The sequence below is a fragment of the Peromyscus californicus genome, unplaced genomic scaffold (assembly GCF_007827085.1).
Source record: "Peromyscus californicus insignis strain IS unplaced genomic scaffold, ASM782708v3 Scaffold_17__1_contigs__length_78620276, whole genome shotgun sequence".
Lineage (NCBI taxonomy): Eukaryota > Metazoa > Chordata > Mammalia > Rodentia > Cricetidae > Peromyscus > Peromyscus californicus.
This window is the reverse complement of record NW_026294469.1, coordinates 10316885-10338607: the sequence shown is the minus strand read 5'-3', so window position 1 is coordinate 10338607 and position 21723 is coordinate 10316885. Positions and strand designations below refer to the sequence as shown.

The 21723-nt window shown below is 40.3% G+C and overlaps 1 protein-coding gene across 2 annotated transcripts in view; it reads left to right on the top strand.

The window, feature by feature from the left end:
• The first annotated feature begins 2328 nt into the window (after nt 1-2328).
• Dsc1 (desmocollin 1) overlaps nt 2329-21723 on the top strand; it is a 28533-nt gene continuing 9138 nt past the window's right edge. For both annotated transcript variants that reach the window (XM_052741419.1, XM_052741420.1), the window contains exons 1-11: nt 2329-2391; nt 4827-4911; nt 6664-6866; nt 8028-8147; nt 9472-9627; nt 14122-14266; nt 15731-15897; nt 17423-17557; nt 18899-19084; nt 20535-20794; nt 20900-21042. In XM_052741419.1, coding sequence (XP_052597379.1) covers nt 2329-2391; nt 4827-4911; nt 6664-6866; nt 8028-8147; nt 9472-9627; nt 14122-14266; nt 15731-15897; nt 17423-17557; nt 18899-19084; nt 20535-20794; nt 20900-21042 — 1663 coding nt within the window. The remainder of the gene's footprint in view (nt 2392-4826; nt 4912-6663; nt 6867-8027; nt 8148-9471; nt 9628-14121; nt 14267-15730; nt 15898-17422; nt 17558-18898; nt 19085-20534; nt 20795-20899; nt 21043-21723) is intronic.

Genomic DNA, 21723 nt, shown 5'->3' with positions numbered 1-21723 from the left:
TCTTTTTCCTTTTGTTTATACATTTTCCCCATAAGATTGCAGCCCAATTTTTCCTTTACTCCAGAATTTGGTTCCTTCCACTCATATGTATTCTATCCAAAGTAGTTTTTTTTTATAACTTTATCAGTACAGTATTCCTGCACGTCTAGTCTTTTAGAATAAATGAAGTCACCTGACAGACACCTTAGTGTTGTTTAAAAAAAATAACTGTTTTAAGATTGTGAATTTTTGTCTTGATTACCTCTTCCTATAAATTGGCCACATATAATCAATTTCTCTAAAATGTGTTGCCGTATCTCCTTAAAACACACTATTTAGTATAGGGATGCCTTCTTGATGTACCTTAAGCTAATGATTAAAGAAATACACACACCATGTGAGGCCTTACACATCAAGCTTTTCTCTTTATGACTGTAAATTTGTGGTAAATGAGAGATTATGCAATATCTATGTAACACAATTAATTCTCCTTAGTCTCTGAATTATGCACTCAGGATCTGTTATTTACTTTGCTCTCAAGTGCTAAGATCTTTAATATTTGCTCTAGTGTCCTTTCCTTATCCTTTAAACTTTTATGCAGTATCCAAAACGTGTACTTACTTTTGGCTTCATGAGCTTTCCAGTGTTCTTTTTCTCCTTGAATGGCGTCCCTCTTAGCAGAGCCCAAAGTCTGGCATGTGAATCTTTCAGGAGTTGTTCAGTGAGTACATCTGTTGGCACACCTTTAGGTAGCCTCAGCAAATTAAGAGATAAAATAAATAAAAGGTAGTGCTTTGGTGACAGGCAGACGTAGGTTACAGTGTCTGCATTTTCACTTTGTGTTTTGAGACCAAGTCTCCTGTATCCCAGGCTACCCTTCAACTTTCCAAACAGCTAGAGATGACCATGGATGTCTGACTCCCTACCTTCACCTGAGCTTACAGGCATGCACCACTATACCTGGTTCGTGTGGTGCTGGGGACTGAACCCATGGTCTACACTGTATCTCCGGCCCACTTTCACACATTTGTTCATGAACACAGGGATAAGGTTTACTTTCCCAAGGTTCTGTCATTTGCTAAAAGAAGCCCTTGTTGGTGTATTGGGAACACTGACTTAAATGTCTGCTATGGCTCTTGATTCATAGAATAGTCTGGAAAATGTGAATTTAGTTTCATCCATATATCTAACACTTAATACCTGGCAATATTTATCATCTTCCCCCAACTTCTATCACTGTCATAGAAAGCAACTGATACGGAACAACTTGAATTAAAACAAAAGAAAAGATGTTAAAGTCTCCATTGTGAGAGTTATTGTTGTTTACAAAGCCCGTGTACTATGGCATCATTACAACAGTACTCTAGGTCAGCTTCTGTATTACTTGTAATGCACAGTTAGGGTAAATGGAATGATTTTTAATGTGATTAGTCTAGTAGATTTTAGCTGTCCTGCAGGGGGAGGGGATGACAATACATCCAGTATAAGAAAAAGAAAACAATAAGAAAACTATGTCCTTGTTTCTTTATTATTATTATTATTTTGTTTTTATGAGGTTGATATTCTTTGGGATATTCCTTGTGACGTCTAGAGGACTGACTCCTAGGAGACAGAAAATAATAGGGGGTAAAAACAATGTACCCGTGGCATCAACTGGAATGTCATCTCTCTGGCAAAGCTGTAGTGCTTCGTGGCACAGGCTATACCTGAATGCTTTGATGGGGAGATAACTCCAGATGGAAGTGATTGCACAAGGCTATGTCCTCTGATTTGCCAATGCATCCAACAAGGCATCTCTTTTTTTCTCTTTCTTCTTCTTCTTTTTTTTTTTTTGGCATAGGGTTTATGCAAAATTCCTGTTTGCACCCGGGGGGCAAGGCAGGTTAATAAGGCCAAGAAGGAGGGGAGGCTGTGGGAGGACATAATAACTGGGAGGACTTCACAGCCTCTACCTGGGGGTAAAGGGAGGAGGGCTGAGGATGGAGGGTGTTGTCTTCTGCTTCTGACTATGTGTTAAGTGGCAGGAGAAATTTTGAAAGCTGCTTTGAGGAGGAGCCAGTGGCTGGGCATGGGGTGTTTTGTGCCTCCCTCTCCTCACTTGTAGGAAACCTCTCTACATTCACAGAGAGTTGGACTGGAAGGAGGAAGACTGGCCAGGGAAGGAGGCCATCTGTCGCTCCTCCTCCTGTTTCTTATCACTTGTCTCCTGACTCTCTTCCAAAGCCTCCTCATCTGTGCCAACTTGGCTCCAGAACATCTTGACAAGTGGTGGCATCTGCTTAGCCTCCCTGTGCACTCCAGGCCACCCCATTAGCTGCCCACCGTCCCTGGCCATTGGGACCTCTTCTGATGGCTGTGGCCCTCGCTGCCCCAGGGAGCACCTTCTCTAAGCAGCTCCTTTTCTCTCTCCTGGTGAGTAACATCCAAAGGATTAGGGAACTAGGCATGCTTTCACCTGCTTCCTCCTGCCAGCTGGGTCTTGAAAGTGAGTCTTGGCAGGAAGGAAGGCAGCCAGGATAGACAGAGGAAAAGAAAAGCTGATTTGAGAGCAATTCAGAGAAGAGCAGAGGGGCTTGTGATCGATCCAGAATGGGGAGGAATAAGCTTACTCTCCAAGCTCCAATGCCTGTGTGGTAATGTCTTTCAAGGGAATCCCTCATTCAGCTTTCTGTGGTGTTTTCTTCTAAGGAGTAGTGAAATAACTTTTTGGAATTTGGCCCAGAAGTTTCGGAGATTTGCTTTAGACACTAGGCATTTTCAAAGCTCGTGCATTTAACATGCTAGTCCACTGAGCAGTAAAAAGAGAAAAGGATTCTGGGTGCAGCTATGACTTACTCAAGATGTTCTTAGTTCACTCAGGAAGCCTTTAAAGAAGGGTAGACCTTTCCATGTGAGGCTGCAGTTCAACTCAACAAGAGGAATGGGACAGTCACTGGAATTGCCAGGAAGTTGCCGCTCACTTGGGTTGTGACCACTCTGAACTGTTTACAGGATGCTATGTTTACCTTTGATGGGAAAGCTTCTCAAATCTCCATCTCGAAATTCTGCATTGTGACCCCCTGGTTTTTAATTTAGTTTTTTTATTTTACCAAAAGTACTTTAGTTGTAAATTATCTTTTCAGAATTTGGGGATTTTCATGAATGAGCACAAACATTTTCTTCATATGAATAATTCATAGTGCGGGGTTGATGGTCCACTTCTCACCCTGTGACTATCTGGGAGAAGAGCACACAGAGACCACCTGGAGTTAGTGTCCGTTAAGTAAAATGTGGTTAAACCCAGTCTCTTCTTGCTTTTGGTTCTGGTCCCCACACAGCCCTTTATCCCTTGATTCATCCTTTGTCCTTTCATCCTTGAATCCTATACTGACTGGAAAGGTCACAACTCCTTCCAAGTCATTTAGACCCCAATTTTAACTTGGAGGCAGAGGGACTACTGAAGTTCTGGAAACTTCCATTGTTTGTGTCTACAGAAGGTGAATTCCTGAGGTGGGGGTCTTAAGAGAGGGAGGAACTAAAATGAGGATAGTTTTGGAAATGTGGATGTATTCTGTAAAATATATGTACACACATATATGCATACATAGGTATATGCATATATAAATGTATATGTATATGCATCTATTTCTAATTATGATGGGCTTTACCCACGCTATACATGTAGACAATTACCTACCTAAACTTTATCTTCAGCAAGGCTTGAGGCACAGACTAGTGCAATTCTTGGTATTAGGGATGATGATATTTCTAAAAAGCCAAATGAATAAGAATGCCTCTTGTTTTCATAAGTGGTTATTTAAATTGCAGTTGTATGCAAATGTGACCTATAAAATGGTAGCTTGCCACATTATATGCCTAACAGATTTGTAAAACAAATTTACAATCTGTTTTAAGCTGCTATGATACATCTGGTAGACTTGAGTTGAGTTAGAAGGATACAGCATCCTTAACATGAACATTAACCATTTTGCTCATCCTCACACAAATAGCATATCCCATGACTTCAGAACTTGGTCTTTGAGAAAAACTGAACACAAAGTAATCTGTGTGATTCTGGGAAATCTTGCTGTGGTCCTTTTTTTTAAAAAAAAAAATAGGCATGGAATTATTTTAATAAAGAGAAAAAAGCAAATAAAGTGCTGCAAAAGAAATAAAATTATTTTGAATTTATAGAATTCTCTGAGCTCATAACTTTCATTTTTTTAAAATAGTTTTCTGTCTGCTTTGGAGTTCCTAGATTTTTATAGCAATAGCTGTGCCTTGAATATAATTGAAATTCAGAAAATTCTGTTAGTTTAAATCATTTAGCTAGGTTGTTTGAAAACATACTTTGAAGATTTTTTTTCTAAGACAGTCTAAAAAGTGATTTAATGACAGTGGGTTGGTTCTAAGTATTATTTTTATGAACCTCAAAAACACTTCAAATATTTCTTGCTTCCTCAATAGTAACCTCAAGTAGTTTTAGAAAAGGTTGGAGAGAGTTAGTACATCAATGCTTATAGAATTCTAGAATTCAGTACTTTTCAAGGCCAAAGATCTGTGAGGTTTGTAGAGAGTCTTGGAGGCAATACAATAAATTCAATGGATCATAATATATTTTGCTGCATTTATATAATAATGTTGTAGTCCTAGGAACTGTTCACTTAACTTTTTCATTGATACTAAATGACCCTGGCGATCCCAAAGACTGTGCCAATCACTTTCTAAATGAATAGGAAAAAGTAGAGGATTAAAAAGATCCATTTGTTTCTAAAATTGATAGTAATTTTATCAACCAGACAAAATTGCAATGTAAAGAAAAACGTGATCAAATGTGATATTTGAATTTGTTCTTTTTTTTTTTTGAGGTTCTGGTATTATTTTGCGATGCCTGTCAAAAAATTTCTCTTCAAATTCCCTCTCATCTTAAAGCTGAAACACCTGTAGGCAAAGGTGAGACTCTGTCCTGGGAATTGTAACTTACTGAAATTAGTTTGGGGCTGCTTTTGGAAACTTTGGGATGAAAGTTATATAATTGCTACTTAGTTTTAAACCTTGCCCTACATTGGAAAGTAGCTCCCTTTTTATTCATGGTGGTTGAAGGAAGTCAAACTATCAAATTCGGTTGTGTATCTTTCTTGCTAGACAAGTTAGCAAACCTCAGGGAAGGAAAAAAAATTATTTTAGTTTAAACAAAGCCAAGCATCAGCACTAGAAGTGTACCTTAAATCATGTCAATTCTTCTGCTGCCAGAATTCCAGGGTCAAGTTTCTTGGCTGATGAAACATGAAACAAATCTCAAAGTTGAAATGCTCCATATCAAATCTGTGCTTGTGGTGGGTAGCAATGAATACACATTTATTGAAAATTTATAATGTCTACTTCACAGAATAACTTGTGAAAGTCAAATACAATGTCAGTGGATTCTACTACTACAATCATCAATATGCATTAAGCACCGAGTTTTTCAAACCTTAAATAGATTTTACATGAAGATTATTTGCATCATTAGTGAGAAATATTGCACAAGAACAGACTAGGTTTCTCACCTATTACAACATAACTTTTATCTTATTGCCAAATAAATTTTAACTTAATCTCAAAATCTACTAACACCATCTTATAAAAAATGCAGTTTAAAACTATGTAAGTCAAAAATGCACTATGAAACAGAAATTTATATATTTGTAATTGTATATATATAAATTTCTACTTCATAGTGCATTGTATGTATATATGTATACAGTGCATTATATGTATTTATACACATATATGTATATACATGTTTATATATGTTATCTATAAACATATAAATACATACATATTAACCTATCTACCTCCAGATAGCTCTTGATTTATGATGGAGTCACCACATCCTCTTAAACCCATTATAAGTTAAAAGTAAGGGGGAAATGCATTCAGTATATCTAACCTACCAAGCATCGTATCTTAGCCACAGGGTCCACTGTACAGTTTCCACCATGGTCCCTTACTATCTCCCTATTCAAGGATCACTAGGAGCAGTTCATAACCCTGGCTAGCATCAGGAGGGAGGACTTTACCATATATCCTTAGCTTGAAAAAAAGATCAGTATTAAAGCCCCAGGCTCAAAGTCAGTTGCTGCCACATGTGTATCACTTTCACACTCCCATGAAGTTGAACCACTGCAAGTCAAGGACCTGTGTACACAAACCCCTGGATACTAGGGAAAGGAGAAGCAAACCAAAACCAATAAAGCTGCAGAATAGTTTATTTCTTAAATTAATTCATGATGAAAGTAATGGGAGGGGCAGGGATGCAGCTCAGTTGGTAGAGGCTTGACTTTCCTGAATGAGGTTCTGGGTTGTTTCCTTAGCACTGACTGCCAAGAAGAAAGGAGGGAGGGAGGGAGGGAGGGAAGGAAGGACAGAAGAAAGTACAGAACTAAGGAGGGAGGGACAGAAGGACAAAAGGAAGGACAGAAGGAAGGAAGGAGGGAGGGAGAGAAGGAGAGAGGGAGGGAGGGAGAGGGAGGGAAGGGAAAGGCAGAGGGGAGACCAAAACTCCACTAGTTTAATTTTCATAGCCCCTACGTTTTAGAAAAGCAGGTGTTCAGCGTCCCACCCTCTTTCTGCTCCTCTCATGTCAACTGGCAGTTGTAATTCCTGTAAGACTCGTTCCCTTCTGGTTTAACCTGACATTGCTGTGAAATACCTTTCCTGCAGTGAATCTGGAGGAGTGCCTCAAGTCACCCAGCCTGATCCTGTCCAGTGACCCAGCCTTCAGAATTCTAGAAGACGGCACAATTTATACAACACATGACCTGCTTTTGTCTTCTGAGCAGAAGAGGTTCTCCATCTTCCTCTCAGACAGTCAGAGGCAGGAACAAAAGGAAATAGAAATTGAGTTGTCAGCAAGAGAAAAGAAGGTAAAGCAGGTTAGGGCAGGATGTCCTTACAGGGCTCCCATTGCATCCGCAAGCCTAAAGCCATCCTTGAATGATTCCTTTGTCTTTTGCTCTCAACATTCTCATAAGTGAGGACTGGACTGTTAAAAAGAGTGGCATATCCACCATCATTTACCCAGTTAGTATTGAGGAAGAAGACCACGGCCAGTGAGCAGCGTCGGAAGATCACAGGTTTCAGATAAACTTGGAGGTGTGGTGGGAAGAACAGCTAGCCTGAAGAACAAGAACAAGGCTGGGGCGGGTCTCAGAGAACAAGCAAGCAGGGCAAGCAGGGCCACTCCACCCTGTGGCTTCCTTCCAGTGGGGCTTGTGGTACTCATCAAGGGACCCATTCGCATAGCAGAAAACTCCATAGGGCCCCTCCCTGTCTTTAGAGTGGATGTATGGCCTGGCCACAAGGGGTATGGGTCTTCAACCCACTGTCTTGTAGGTAAGGGTGATGAGTCCTGGGCATGAGAAGATGGCCACACGTTAAGTAAACTCAGCATAATGACTGAGTTTCATAAAACTACTGATTAAATTTATAAACAGATTTCCGAACTAAACCTCTTTTGATTGCAAAGACTACTCTTCTTTGAATTTAAAATATAATTCATGCTTATAAAGCATTATTCTTTTTATCCAAATTGCATGAAAGCTGCTTGAATAAATGCTGTTCACGTTTTTGTGGTGGAACATAAATATTTATAGACAGGGTTTACATGGATTTCACCTGCACCATGCTTCATGAAATGAAGCCAGTTCTTAAGTATTTGTTAATTGATTATGTGGGGGTGGGGCAGGGAAAGTCTACAGCTTCTCAAAGATGCTTATATCAATGACCAACCAAATTCTGATTGCTAACTAGTTACATCAGGAAACTGATAGAACTAGGCAATATGATGTAGTAAGAGGTTAGTGTGTGTGTGTGTGTGTGTGTGTGTGTGTGTGTGTGTGTGTGTGTGTGAGTGTGTGTGTATGTGTGTGTGTGTTTATTGAAAAAACATAATACAAATTCTTTAGGGATTATTCATGATATTGTTATGTATCACTCTTACTTATTTTCTCCATCTTGGAGTACACAGAAATTCACAGTTTTAATAATGCTAAGTAAAGCTGTATTTCATTGCTCATCAAATGTAGGTTTTTAGGAAGAGACAGACCAAAGACCCAGTGCACACGCGCAGTAAGAGAAGATGGGCTCCTATTCCATGTTCGCTGATGGAGAACTCATTAGGTCCATTTCCACAACATGTTCAGCAGGTCTGTCCCATGGTTTTTGTTAAAATTTCATATGTGTTAAAGTTTTTATTTATTTGTTTGTTTATTTTATATCCCAACCATAGTTCCCCTCCCTCCTCTTCTTCCAGCCCCACTCCCATAACCTCTCTTCTGTTCCCCCCCATCCACTCCTTGGTTTCTGTTGAGGAAAGGGCGGGCCTCCCATGGATACAAGCCAAACATGGCATATCAAGTTGCAATGAGACTAATTACCTCCCCTCGTATTAAGACTGAGCAAGGCAACCCAGTCTGAGGAACAGGGTCTCAAAAGCCAGTAAAAGAATCAGAGACAGCCCCTGCTCCCACTTGCTAGGAGTCCCACAAGAGGACCAAGCTACACAACTAAGGCGCAACTTTAATGGGCTGGGGATGTGACTCAGTGGTAATCTGTTTGCCAAGCATGCACAAGGTCCTAAGTTCTATCCCCAATAAAGTACATAAACAAATAGTGTACAATATATTGAACGAGGAACTTAAATTATTAATACTACTGGTATCATCTATTCACTATAATGAGGAACATGGAGAAACTCTATAGAGTTTCTTCATCCAAATACTATTTTTTAAAGTTTTTTCTAAACATTGTATTTATTTATTTGGGGTAGAGGGCATGCCTGTGCCATAGAAATACATATGCATGGGTCCTCAGATGGCTAGGAACAGTTGGTTCTCTCCTTCCACCATAAGGGTGCCAAGATTTGAACTCAGGTGGTCAGGCTTGGTGACAAGCACCTGCACTCTTGGGCCATCTCTCCAACTCTATGCTAGATTTCTAAGCTCTCCTCGGCAGAGAGTAAATATACCAATTTTGCATAACCCAACTCTGGCTTAAATGAACATTTATCCCCTAAAAAATTGGTCACTTTTTGGGTTAGTAAGTGAGCTGCCTTGCTGCCACACAGCTGAAATGCAAGCATAGGGCAGCTTTGCAACAATCTGAGGTCAGTAGAATTAACAGTGCAAGAAGTTGTATTGCTTTGCCTGTGATCATACAGTTTTCAGTGTTAAATAATTGGAAGTCACAGAAAGGTGTCCTGCACTGTGTACAGGAACAGAACAGGACAGTGAAGGCACACTGCTCCATGGGCCTCAGAACTGCACAGACATTAGGGATCAAGCAAAGGGCAGAGTCTGTGGCTTCACACATGGCAGGATGGAGATAAGATTTTGAAAAAATGGGAGATGTTGGAAGAAGGAACAAAAGAAAGAGAGAAAGTGATTAAAAGTAAACTCTCACAAGAGGCTAGATTAAGATAGTGATCAAGATGTACTTGTTCTGTCTCCAAATTATCTCTTCTTGTTATAGATCCAATCTGATGCTGCCCAGAATTACACCATCTTTTACTCCATTAGTGGACCAGGAGTGGACAAAGAGCCTTTCAATTTGTTCTTCATAGAGAAGGACACTGGGGACATCTATTGTACCCGAAGCATTGACCGTGAGCAATATGACCAATTTTTGGTAAGATCACTGAAGTATTTATTTAACATTAGGTGTTTGTTATTCATATTATTCATGTATTACTATTGTAAACATTTTTTACAAATATTAAGCATCTAATAATTCATTTAATATGTAGAATGTTATTAATATTCAATATAAACTTCAAAGTTCCATTGGTGCTAGGCTGAAAAAATGGCAGTGGGTACAATATGGGGAGCATATAAGCAGAGGATGGGAAGATGTGTAAAAATGCAATGACATAGCTCAAGAATAGATGTTTATCTATAAACTCTGGAGAAATAACAAAGATTTTTCTTTGGGTTCAAAGTTCTCTATAATAAAATACTTCAGTTATTGTCACTCATGTTTTTATGTTGTAAAACATATGCGATCTAAAAAACAAGATAAGCAAAACTGATACTTGGGCCCATGCCCAGAAAGTCTGACCTAGCTGTCTGAGCTGGGCTCCATCACTCAAGGGATTCTGAATGTGTATCTAAGTCGGTTGGGTCCACCATTTCAGGCCTTGCTTAGTGTGATGCTACTTTTTTCTTCCTCCATTCCTCAGAGATTTAACCCTTGAATAGCACTTAATCTTCCTAGGCATCTAGAATTTACTTACCAATCTATCTTAGTCTTCTACCTAAAGACAAATCCAAACATCTGTTTAGCAGTCTAATCTTTAACTGGTATATAAGAGATATCCCCCTTAGCTTAGGAGGATGATTAATGACAGACATTAGTTAAGTTCTTACAATTCTCAACTGTAAGGGATAACCATATTCTTTGCTGATGGAGTCTAGCCAAGAGAAATGTCTATGAAGGGAGTTCAGATTTTCCAGTCAGGTCACTCCATTATTGCAGTTTAGCAAGTTTTTTTTTTTTTTTGAATCATTAAATTTGCCTAATCTTATAGTGATTCATGACAGAGCATTTTTGACAGTTTATCTAATAAGAGGAGAGCTTTCTATGTATTTTTTTTTATAAGATGGGAGATTTCTTTATCCATTCCAAATTATTCCACAAAGACAATTGCAAAGCTTTTCTGCTCTAGCTGCTGGAGATTTGCACCTTTGAAAAAAAATCTAAAAAACCCTGCCCTCTTCTTCCATTTCCAACCAGAAGTATCCTGTGTAGTGATGTTGATCTTGTTCCCAGACATGCAGTTCTGCCCATTGTCTTTCTGCGCATGTTGCTTATGGCCCTTCCAGGCCCACACAGTTTCATCATGCTCTTCTCCTTCCTTGCTCAGTCTATGCTAGTTACTCTCACTGTGAGGCCAGACTTCAGTTCCAAATCCTGATGAAGTTGTTTGAATGTTCGCAAAGATGACAGACATTTCAACAAAGGAAAACACAGAAGGGCTGAAGGAAATATATTCCTCCAGACAAAAACTGAAAAGGGAAAGACTGAAAAAATAACAGATCCATGACACTGAAATAGTATCCTTAATTCAGTTAAATATGACTAATATTACTATTATCATCATACTAACATTAATGCATTATATTGCTTTTATTATATAACAATGGCATCCAGATAGTACATAAAAGCATTACTTGAGGTTTTTAAGTCTATAAGGACTAATTAAGAGAATACCTATATTTAGTTGTTAATAATTATTTAAGTATGAACAGATTCTCTGAGAGATTGAGGCCAGGCTTCAATGTTAGATGCTTTCCTAGTTTTTTTTTTTCTTTTCTTTCTTTCTTTTTATTAAGAGATTTTCTATTCATTTTACATATCAACCATGGATTCTCCTGTCCTCCTTCCTCCCACCCCCAGCCTTCCCTCCCAACCCAACCCCCATTCCCATTTCCTCCAAGGTAAGGTCTCCCTGGGGAGTCAGAAGAGCCTGGTACATTCAGTTGAGGCAGATCCAGGTCCCTCCTCCCTGCACCAAGGCTGAGCAAAGTGTCTCAGCATAGGCACTAATTTCCAAAAAGCCGGCTCATGCACTAGGGACAGGTCCCAGTCTCACTGCCTGGGGTCCCCTTAAAAGTTCAAGCTAAACAACTGTCTCACTTATCCAGAGGGCCTAGTTGAGTACCATGGGGGCTCCTCAGCTATCACTCATAAGTGATACTAGATGTAAAGTAAGGATAACCAGCCTGCAACTCATAGCTCCAGCGAGGCTAGCTAGTAAAGAGGAGCCTAGGAAAGACACAGGGACCACCCAGCAATGGAGAAATGGATGAGATCTACATGAGCAAACTGGAGGTGAGGAGGGGTAATGGAGGGCAAGGGTTGGAGGAATGAGAGCTTAGGGGAGCGGGAGGTCCTAGCTGGATCAGGAACAGAGTGGGAGAACAACAAAAGAGATACCATGATAAATGAAGACACCATGGGAATAGGAAGAAGCAGAGTGCTGGAGAGGTTCCCCAGGAATCCACAAAGATTACTATAAACTACTGGCAATGGTTGAGAGGGTGCCTGAGCTGACCTACTCTGGTGATTGGATGGCCAAACACCTTAACTGTCATGATAGAACCTTCATTCAGTGACTGATGGAAGCAGATGCAGAGATCCATGGCCAAGTCCCAGGTGGAGTCCAGGAGTCCAATTGACGAGAGAGAGAGAGGAGGGATTATATGAGCAAGAGATATCGAGACCATGATTGGAAAAAGTACAGAGACAACTAGCCAAACTAGTAGAAACACATGAACTGTGAACCAATAGCTTTCCTAGTTTTAATCATCTTGTTTGAAACAATTTCAATTAGAATTTCTTGGAGGGATTCTAGACTCATTACTAGTGAAAACTAAAACCAATATAGCATATGATGCAAGATCACTGAGTCCAAACAAGTGGGTGTAAAAGCATTCTTATATGCAGTCAAATATCAATGGATGAGATGTTCTTATTTAAAGCTACTAGTGTTTCCTACATGTAGGAAACATGATCTCCAATGGTAGAGTAAACAGGCAGAAGTCACCATAAGCAAAAGGTAGGGAGATGCTGTGATGCCTCTGTGATAAGGTAGAAGAATTAATACAGAAGTCTTAAGCAGAAGGAGTAACTTGTCTTTATAAAAGAGCAAATGACTGACTAGAATAGAAAGTTTTAAAATTAAAAACTTATCAAATATAAGGCACTGTGTAACTGTGTTAGGTGTTGCAGGGAAATACCTGTGACTCTCCAGCTTCATGTTTGAGGGCATTTGTAGTCTCATAGATAATTTCATGCTTTCATCTAGTCTTAAATTTAAGACCAGTGTTTTGAGAAAAAATTCATATAACCTAGGGGGAGAGGAGGGGAATTGTTGGAAGGCTGGATAGTGTGACATTTAAATGTTCTAAATATGGCGGCAAAGGTGTAGTGTGATGATGGTGGTGGTTATGTATGATGATGTTGGTGATGGTGATGACGATGCTGGTGATGGTGGTGATGGTGATGATATGCCATGGTAGTTATGGTGGTGATGATGGTTTCTTAGTTAGGGTTACTATTGATAGGAAGATACAGCATGACCAAGGCAACATACAAAAAAGTCATTTAATTGGGGGCTTGCTTACAGTTTCAGAGGGTTAGTCCATAATCATCATGGTGGGGAGTGTAGCCACAGGCAAGTGTGGTACTGGAGCAACAGCTGAGAGCTCACATCTGATCTGAAAGTTGCAGGCAGAGGGAGTGAGACTAGGCTTGGGATGGGCTTATGTAACCTTGAAGCCTACTCCAGTGACAAACCTCCTCTAACAAGATCACACAGATTGGGACCAAATGCTCAACATAGGAATCACTGGGAGCCGTTCTCATTCACACCACCACAATGGTGATGGTGATGGTGATGGTGATGGTGATGGTGATGGTGATGGTGATGGAGGTGATGGTGATGGAGGTTATGGTGATGATGGTGATGATGGCAATGGTGGTGTGGGGATGGGAGTGTCAGTTAGGATAGTGGACTGTGGATAGTGATTCAATAAGTACTTACTGAATATCCACTATGCACCAACCACATAAAGAGAGTACAAAAATAACTGTATGGAATTAGAGGGAAAAAAACATTAAATCCTGGCAGCTGGGGTCAAGATTATCCTATTGTCGTGTAGTTTAGCATAGGAATATGTTTTTATTAGCATTTTATTAGAAACGTATTAGTGATAGAAAATACAGGTAGAGATATCACCCCGATATAATTGTGATAAGTATCTGGGTATATTAAAATTGAAACATTTATAAGTTTTGATAGTAGTTGTTATAACTGCAATGGGTCTACCTATGTTCTAACAAGTCAAAAGACACATGATTAATTCTGAGAGCAATTGGAGCTCATGGTAACGGGAGTGCATGGGACTTTGGTAGGAGAATAATGAGAACCAACTTTTCAAGGAGGCTGAAGCTACATGGTGTGTGCACACACTGACCATGCGTTCTGTACATTGCATCATTTCTTAGCTACACATGCCTGTGCATGATGTTTGTAAACAACACCCTTTGCCCTACTCTGGGCCTCCCTTTGTGCAGAATTTGTCACATAAGAACTAGCTGATAATGTTTTCTTCCTTCCAGGTGTATGGATATGCAACCACTGCTGATGGCTATGCCCCAGACTATCCTCTGCCCTTGCTGTTCAAGGTTGAAGATGACAATGACAATGCCCCATATTTTGAAACCAAACTGACAGTTTTTAGTGTGCCTGAAAATTGCCGATCTGGTGAGTTCACATTAAAAAGCATTTATAATTTATGTGTGTGTGTGCCCCTATGTGTGTGCATGTACGTGTGTGTGTCTGTATATTGTGTGTGTGTGTGTGTGTGTGTGTGTGTGTGTGTGTGTGTGTGTGTGTGTGTGTGCGTGCGCGCACGCGCGCACGCATGTATGAGGCTGTCAAGAATGAGATTCCTCCTTGCACAGTGGATTTGGGGTCTTGAACTCAGATCATCAGGCCCAGCGACAAGCCCCATTACCCACTGTGCCATCTTGCTGGCCTGAGATTCTATAGTGACATAATAAGAAGATCATTTGCACTTCAAAATACTGCAAGGCATGGTGGCACATACCTTAAAACCCAGCACCCAGAAAAAAAGAGGTCAATGACATGTATACTCAAGGCCAATCATGACTTCATAAGGCCAGTCTTGGCTACATAGAGAGACACTGTCTCAATAGAAGTTTAATTTTATAATTTCACTTCATGTTGTTTTGGTACTTTGGATTATACTCATCTTTTGTTTCCCTGTTAGAAATGGTTTTTCTATTAAGGGTTAGATTGGTCTGAGCAAGTTTTCTTAAATTTGATCTTATAGTTCAAATAAGTTCATATCTTTTCCTTTTCATACCATGACCATAATTCTGGTAAACTTTATCTGATTCAGTTCTCCCTAAGGTTAATTTTTGATATCATAGAAATATTGTAGTGCAGAAAGAATTGCTGCATTCTCATTCACCTGGGAGAATTCTAGGAGAAGGAATCTAACATGAATTCAGAGAGACTACACAAAGCCAAGATTGTGCCCTAAGCCTCTGGAAGAATGTAAGAAAACTGGCCATTGTTTAAAACACTTCTAAGATATGTTAGTTATGGCTCTCTGCATTCTGTTGCTGGGTCCATGTGTAGATTTGATGCTGCTCTCTCAGAAGTGACCAGAAAGCTTTCATGTTCAGTCTATGAATATCCTCTGAACAACGGACTACTGTATTGCATTCAGTTCTCTCACATATTAACAACTGCTTTCATCTATGAATAATTCAGCACTCTTACTAAAACATAAAATGTAAAGTCTTTGCTATACAAAAACATTGTACTAAGTTGTACTGCAAGAGAGAAGTCACCATTTAAAAGCAGTTCATGAACTGCTGTTAACTGCTAATTGTTGTTGGGAAAAAGAGTTTGGGAGTCATTGTTACCAAAGGTCTTATTTTCTTATGTGTAAAATACAAGCCATGCTTTTCACAGTATACACTTAGCTGAAATTCCAATAAGAGGTGCTTGGGGAAGTTTGCACAAACATTTGTACAATGTAAACGTCACTGGTGTGTGTGTGTGTGTGTGTGTGTGTGTGTGTGTGTGTGTGTGTGTGTGTGTTGACAATCTATTGCAACAATGCCTGTGTTTTTTGTTTATAACTCAATGATGTCATAATTTAAATTTTTGACAGTACTAGCTTTATCTAAACAGGAACTTCGGTGGGACAAGTGACTGCCATAGACAATGATGAACCAGGAACCCTACATACTCGTCTGAAATACAAAATTCTACAGCAAATCCCAGATCACCCAAAGCACTTCGCCATACACCCAGACACAGGTGTGATCACTACCACCTCACCTTTACTGGACAGAGAGGTAATGGATCAGTGCATTAATTCGTCAGTCACTGTGTTTAAGCCGGTAATTACTGCCAGGATGATTATAGTACAGCCAGTGTGCCTACTCCCTAAGCATTCTTCCCAGGCTGTGCCCAGGGATTCTCTGGAGGCTTTTTTGCCTCTGCAGAGATGCTGAGATAGTACAAGGTAAAGACAGGTTTGACGTGCTCTCAGTGTGCTGATGCGAGTTCCTGATAACATTGCTCTAATTTATTTCATTTCTGATTTTGAAACAGTAATTTCATTATAATGTATGTCATTTAGAAAAATCAATAAAGTGTTTTATTAAAGCAGTTTTAGAGTTGCTGGTAAATAGAGCAGAGAGTCAATGGATTCTCATTTGCTTCCATTTCCCATGCTGCACAGGTCCACTGCTACAGGTCTATCGTCTATAGCTACTCCCCTCTCCTGAACCCCTGAAATCACTGATATATCATCTATATCTATATCTATACATACATATAGAGAGAGGGGGAAGGAGAGGGAGAGAGATTCTTCATAGTTACACCTTTCTCAGAATGTCACAATCTGAGCCATACAATATGAAGCCTTTCCAGACTGGCTGCCTTCTCCCAGTAATCTGCACTTCCCTCGTGTCTTTTCATGATGTGACTCAATAGCTCATTACTTTAAGTACAAACTATTCTTCCATCGTCTGAATATATCAGTCTATTTACTCATTTCTCAGCTAAGGAGTATCTGAGTTTGACTTCAGTTTTGTGAAGTATGAATGGATAAGTTTAAATTTGACATGTAAAATCTGAGTAGTTGGTTCCTTTTCTTTTGTTGTGACAAAATCCTTGACAAAAGTAACTCAGGGAAGGAAGGTTTTATTTGTGCTCAGCCCTGAGGGTTCAGTTCACCATGGCAGGAAGGCGTGGTGTGAGGTTGCTGGTCACACTTCACAGTCAGGAACCACAGAGAGCTGAATGCTGCAGTCAGCTGTCTATCTCCATTTCCCCTTACATAAGTCTGGGATCTTAGCACAAAGGATGGTGCTGTCCCTAAGCACACAGGATGGTGTCTTCTTCCTCAGTGAAACCTCTGGACATGCCCTTTCAGACCCGTGCAGGGGTGTGTCTCCTAGGTGATTCAAAGTCCAGGCAGAGTGACAGTTGGAATTAGCTGTACTATTTGCTCAATTTCTTGTTTTGTATTTGTAAGTATAATGTTTTTATTAAATAATATTCAGGGATGGGCATGCAGCTATGTGAATACAGACATACTAAATTTTTAAAGCATATTTGTAATATAACCACAGCACAAGGAGTATATAAGATAACTGTGAGGGGAAATAGATACATTTTTCAGTAATATTCCTTTTCTTCCTTCCTTCCTTCCTTCCTTCCTTCCTTCCTTCCTTCCTTCCTTCTTTCCTTCCTTCCTTCCTTTCTTTTCTTTTCTTCTTTCCTTCCTTCTCTCCTTCCTTCCTTCTTTCCTTCCTTCCTTCCTTCCTTCCTTCCTTCCTTCCTTCCTTCCTTCCTTCCTTTCTTTCTTTACAGAAATGTGATACTTACAAGCTAGTGATGGAAGTCCGAGACATGGGGGGCCAGCCCTTCGGTCTCTTCACCACAGGAACAATCACAATCTCACTGGAGGATGAGAACGACAACTCACCATATTTCACCCAAACTTCTGTGAGTGGACCTGTGTATTGTTTATCTAGGTTTCTTCATATTAAAAAAAAATCTAGAATTTGGCAGCTCCCTGAGAACATTTTGTTTTAAATAATAATCATTTAAAAACAGTAGAGTGAGAAAAACATGGTTTGGGTAAGAAGACTAGCGAAGGTGCTGCAGCTTTGGATGTAAGGAAGCGGCCTTGCTCTTGGCCAGTGAAGAATTCCTCCCCTCTTATGTGTGTCACGTGTTCAATGTTTTCTTGGTTATTAAGGTTGCTCCAGTTTTGGGATCCTTGGACTTTAATTCATTTATATGTTGAAAAAGAGGCTTTCTTTCCAGTGTCCTGTGTATTGATAGTTCTGAAGAAGGAAAGGGATTGGCCTTTTATCCTCTGCTGGGGTCAGAGTGAAGTCCTACCCCCAGCTCATCCTGTGTTGTGTCTTAGCTAGTAAATTATGTGAGGCATAATATATGATGAAATTTCCAAGGAGTGGTTGTTTTTCTGACTTTTAATGGGCAACTTTTCATTTTTTCATGAACTACACCAGAGTTTTAGTGAGAATAAGAAACCTAATACAATGATGGACAGTTCACTGTCAAAGATCTCATTCATTAAGACCATAAATCAGGAGAAGTAGGATTTAAATCTAGATCCAATCCTTTTCATTTTCCTTTGAATTCATCTTACATCTCTTGTAGATTATGACTTATCTTTTTAGTTTTTATTATTAATTTTTTAATTTAATATTTTAATTAATTTATTATTAATTTCAAAGAGTGATGTCTATGATTTAAGTTCTCAAAAAGAGAGAAAACTTTTTCTTAAAATGTTTGCTTGTGAATCAAAGTCAGCAGAAACAAGATTATTGTGAAAACTGGTAATTCTGAGCTGCAGCCATAGCTCAGGTTTAGAGCTCTGGCATTTCATACTTGAGGCACCAGGGTCAGCCCACAATACTGTGAAGCCCAAAACCCATCATATATGTTCTCATTATCTACAAGTATTGTGTGATTAATATGTTAGTGTAATTTAATTGGTGTTTGCTATGTATAAAGAGGAAACAAAATGCCAATGTCATATAGGGTCAGAGAAGAGATAAATCTGAGGGCCAGAGAGACAGAAAATCACCTCAGTGATGTAAGGTCAAGAGATGAGTCACCTTTGGTGAATGGAAGAGATTTGAAAAGAGAATTAGGAAGAAAGCAGTTAGCCAGGCATGAAACATAAATTCTTTTCCAAATTATGAGCATCTATTACCTCCATATTACATTCTTTAAATATAATTTTAAATAAAAAAGTCACTTTGTTAAAGCTGCAGATGTGTAATTAGAAGGACATTCCCCCCCCCCCCCCAGTATACTACAGAAGTAGAAGAAAACAGAATCGATGTTGAGATTCTAAGAATGATGGTACAAGATCAAGATTTGCCCAACACTCCTCACTCAAAGGCAGTATACACGATTCTCCAAGGAAATGAAAATGGGAACTTCAAAATCACAACAGATCCGAATACAAATGAAGGAGTCTTGTGTGTTGTCAAGGTATGTAATATCATAAAGGTAGTGTTTAAGGAATTCAAGCCCATGCTTCAGCACTGGTATAAAAATTACCACCTTCTATGAACCCTTTTCAGAGGTACAGGCAGTTAAAGGACATACAGGGAGGGTGGTCACTCCTCAGCACCCATGACTAAGACCAGGAAGAGGACTTGGGAAGAAGAAGGGATTTTGTGGTGGGGAAAGGGGATAAGAGAAGATAACGGAGACTTTGACAAAAAGACATTATATACACGAAGTTGATGTATAGTATATAAATTAAAAATGAATACTTCCTGTATACCACAATAGGGCAGTATGGTGCTGAAATGATTTACACTGGTTGACATAGACACTTTTTTATTATTTTACTCTGTCTTAGAAGAAACTTATATCAGATACAAACTTCAGTCCTCTGTAGATGAGAGATGTTGAACCTGATGCTTGCCTTGGTGGACTGCACTGAGTGTGCATGCTCCCAGCTGTGCATGCTCCCGGCTGTGCACGCTCCCGGCTGGCTGTGCACGCTCCCGGATGTGCACACTCCCGGCTGTGCACGCTCCCGGCTGTGCACGCTCATGGCTGGCTGTGCACGCTCCCTGGCTGTGCACGCTCCCGGCTGTGCACGCTCCCTGGCTGTGCACGCTCCCGGCTGTGCACGCTCCCTGGCTGTGCACGCTCCCGGCTGTGCACGCTCCCTGGCTGTGCACGCTCCCGACTGTGCACGCTCCCGGCTGTGCACGCTCCCGGCTGTGCATGCTCCCTGGCTGTGCACGCTCCCTGGCTGTGCACGCTCCTGGCTGTGCACGCTCCCTGGCTGTGCACGCTCCTGGCTGTGCACGCTCCCGGCTGTGCACGCTCCCTGGCTGTGCACGCTCCCAGATGTGCACGCTCCCTGGCTGTGCACGCTCCCGGCTGTGTACGCTCCCGGCTGTGCACGCTCCCGGCTGTGCACGCTCCTCGGCTGCTCTCTGAATCACTGTTTCCATGTCTCCCTCTCATATCTTTCCTCTTTAATTTCACAGGGGGAGTTAAAAGCTTTCAGAAGAAGTTAGTTTTTGATAAGATTCTCATAAAATTGTACTGTATATTCTTCCTCTTCCCTTTTGCTGGTCTTCTTTCCTTCTTTCCTTCTCTTTTTTTCCTTTAAATTTAACTTGTTTCAGGAGTCTTCCTTAGATTAGAAACAATTATGCTACATTCCTATTAGTGTTTAAAGTTACAATAAAAGATGAAGATAGGATCTTCCAAAACAAAAGTAGGAAAGAAAGTGGTTGAATCTTAAAAATTGTCCATTTTAACCATTTTAAGAAGCTAATAATTGACCCTTTCGTTAGCACCAACTTTGAGTAGCATTTTAAAACTAAGAATGACATTCCTTTCTATTAAAACTTGGAATCATTAGTGTTTTTTTTATGACAATACATTGACTGATCAATGTATATTTATTGAACAGCCATTGAACTATGAAGTCAATCGCCAAGTCATTCTACAAATCGGTGTTCTGAATGAAGCCCAGTTCACTAAAGCCGCCAATGGGCAAGCCCCCACAATGTGCACCACGACTGTCACTGTGAAAATTAAAGACAGTGATGAAGGCCCTGAGTGCCAGCCACCAGTCAAAATCATTCAGAGCAAAGATGGACTGCCAGCTGGCCAAGAGCTTCTGGGCTACAAAGCCACAGACCCAGAAACAAGCAGTTCTGAAGGCATAAGGTAATGCACTTTCCTAAAAGCTCCTTCGTTTTCACTGGGGCATGAACTTATTTCAAATGTAGGAATGGCCTCTTTGGTCATTTGGTGTTTGCCTTCAACACCCAGGTACCAGAAGGTAGGAGATGAAGATAACTGGTTTGAAATCAACGAAAGCACCGGAGACTTGAAAACCCTCAAAGTATTGGACAGAGAGTCAAAGTTTGTGAAGAACAACCAGTATAATATTTCAGTAGTGGCGATGGATGCAGGTGAGAGACATTTTCTAAAAGTAAAACGTGAGTCTAGAATGTGTGTCTAGGAAAGTGTGGGGTAAGAGCTGTCTGGGTCAGATTTTAGTTCAGTCATTGTTTACTTGACACTGTTTCTGCACTCTAGACAATGTTTTCAGTGTGATTGCCCATCTTACTCAGATCACCCATTTAGTTCTCTATCCACCCCTCAAGCAAAGCCATCTGAGAGTAAATGACCAAAGTCCAGTTTTGAGTACTGGGCTATTCATTTCTGCTGAGGGATCTCCGGGTTGCTTCCTCTTTCATTAAGATTATGATGCCTTGAACATGCTGAAAGGGCTCAACCCTCCTAAAACAGTCCAGCTCATGGTAGGTTTATTCTGAGCATCTGTTAAAGAAATAACTCAATGTTGGCTCACGCCTTTGCTGGAGTTGGTGATTGTCAAGATTAGTTCTATAATCACCCACATAGGAAAAACAACTTTCTTCAATGGAGTCTCATGGTGCAATACAAACTGATAAGTTTTAGGCCAGCTGAAGGCCTCTCCACCATCACAACAAACTGAATCAGACTGAATCAGGAAAAGCCCAGGTTTAATGGGCAAAGCGCTCCCGGGTGATTCCCCACCACACAGAGAGGAGACAGGAACGAGACCAGAAGAACCACCAGTCTGTTTTCTGGGATGCTGCCATATATCC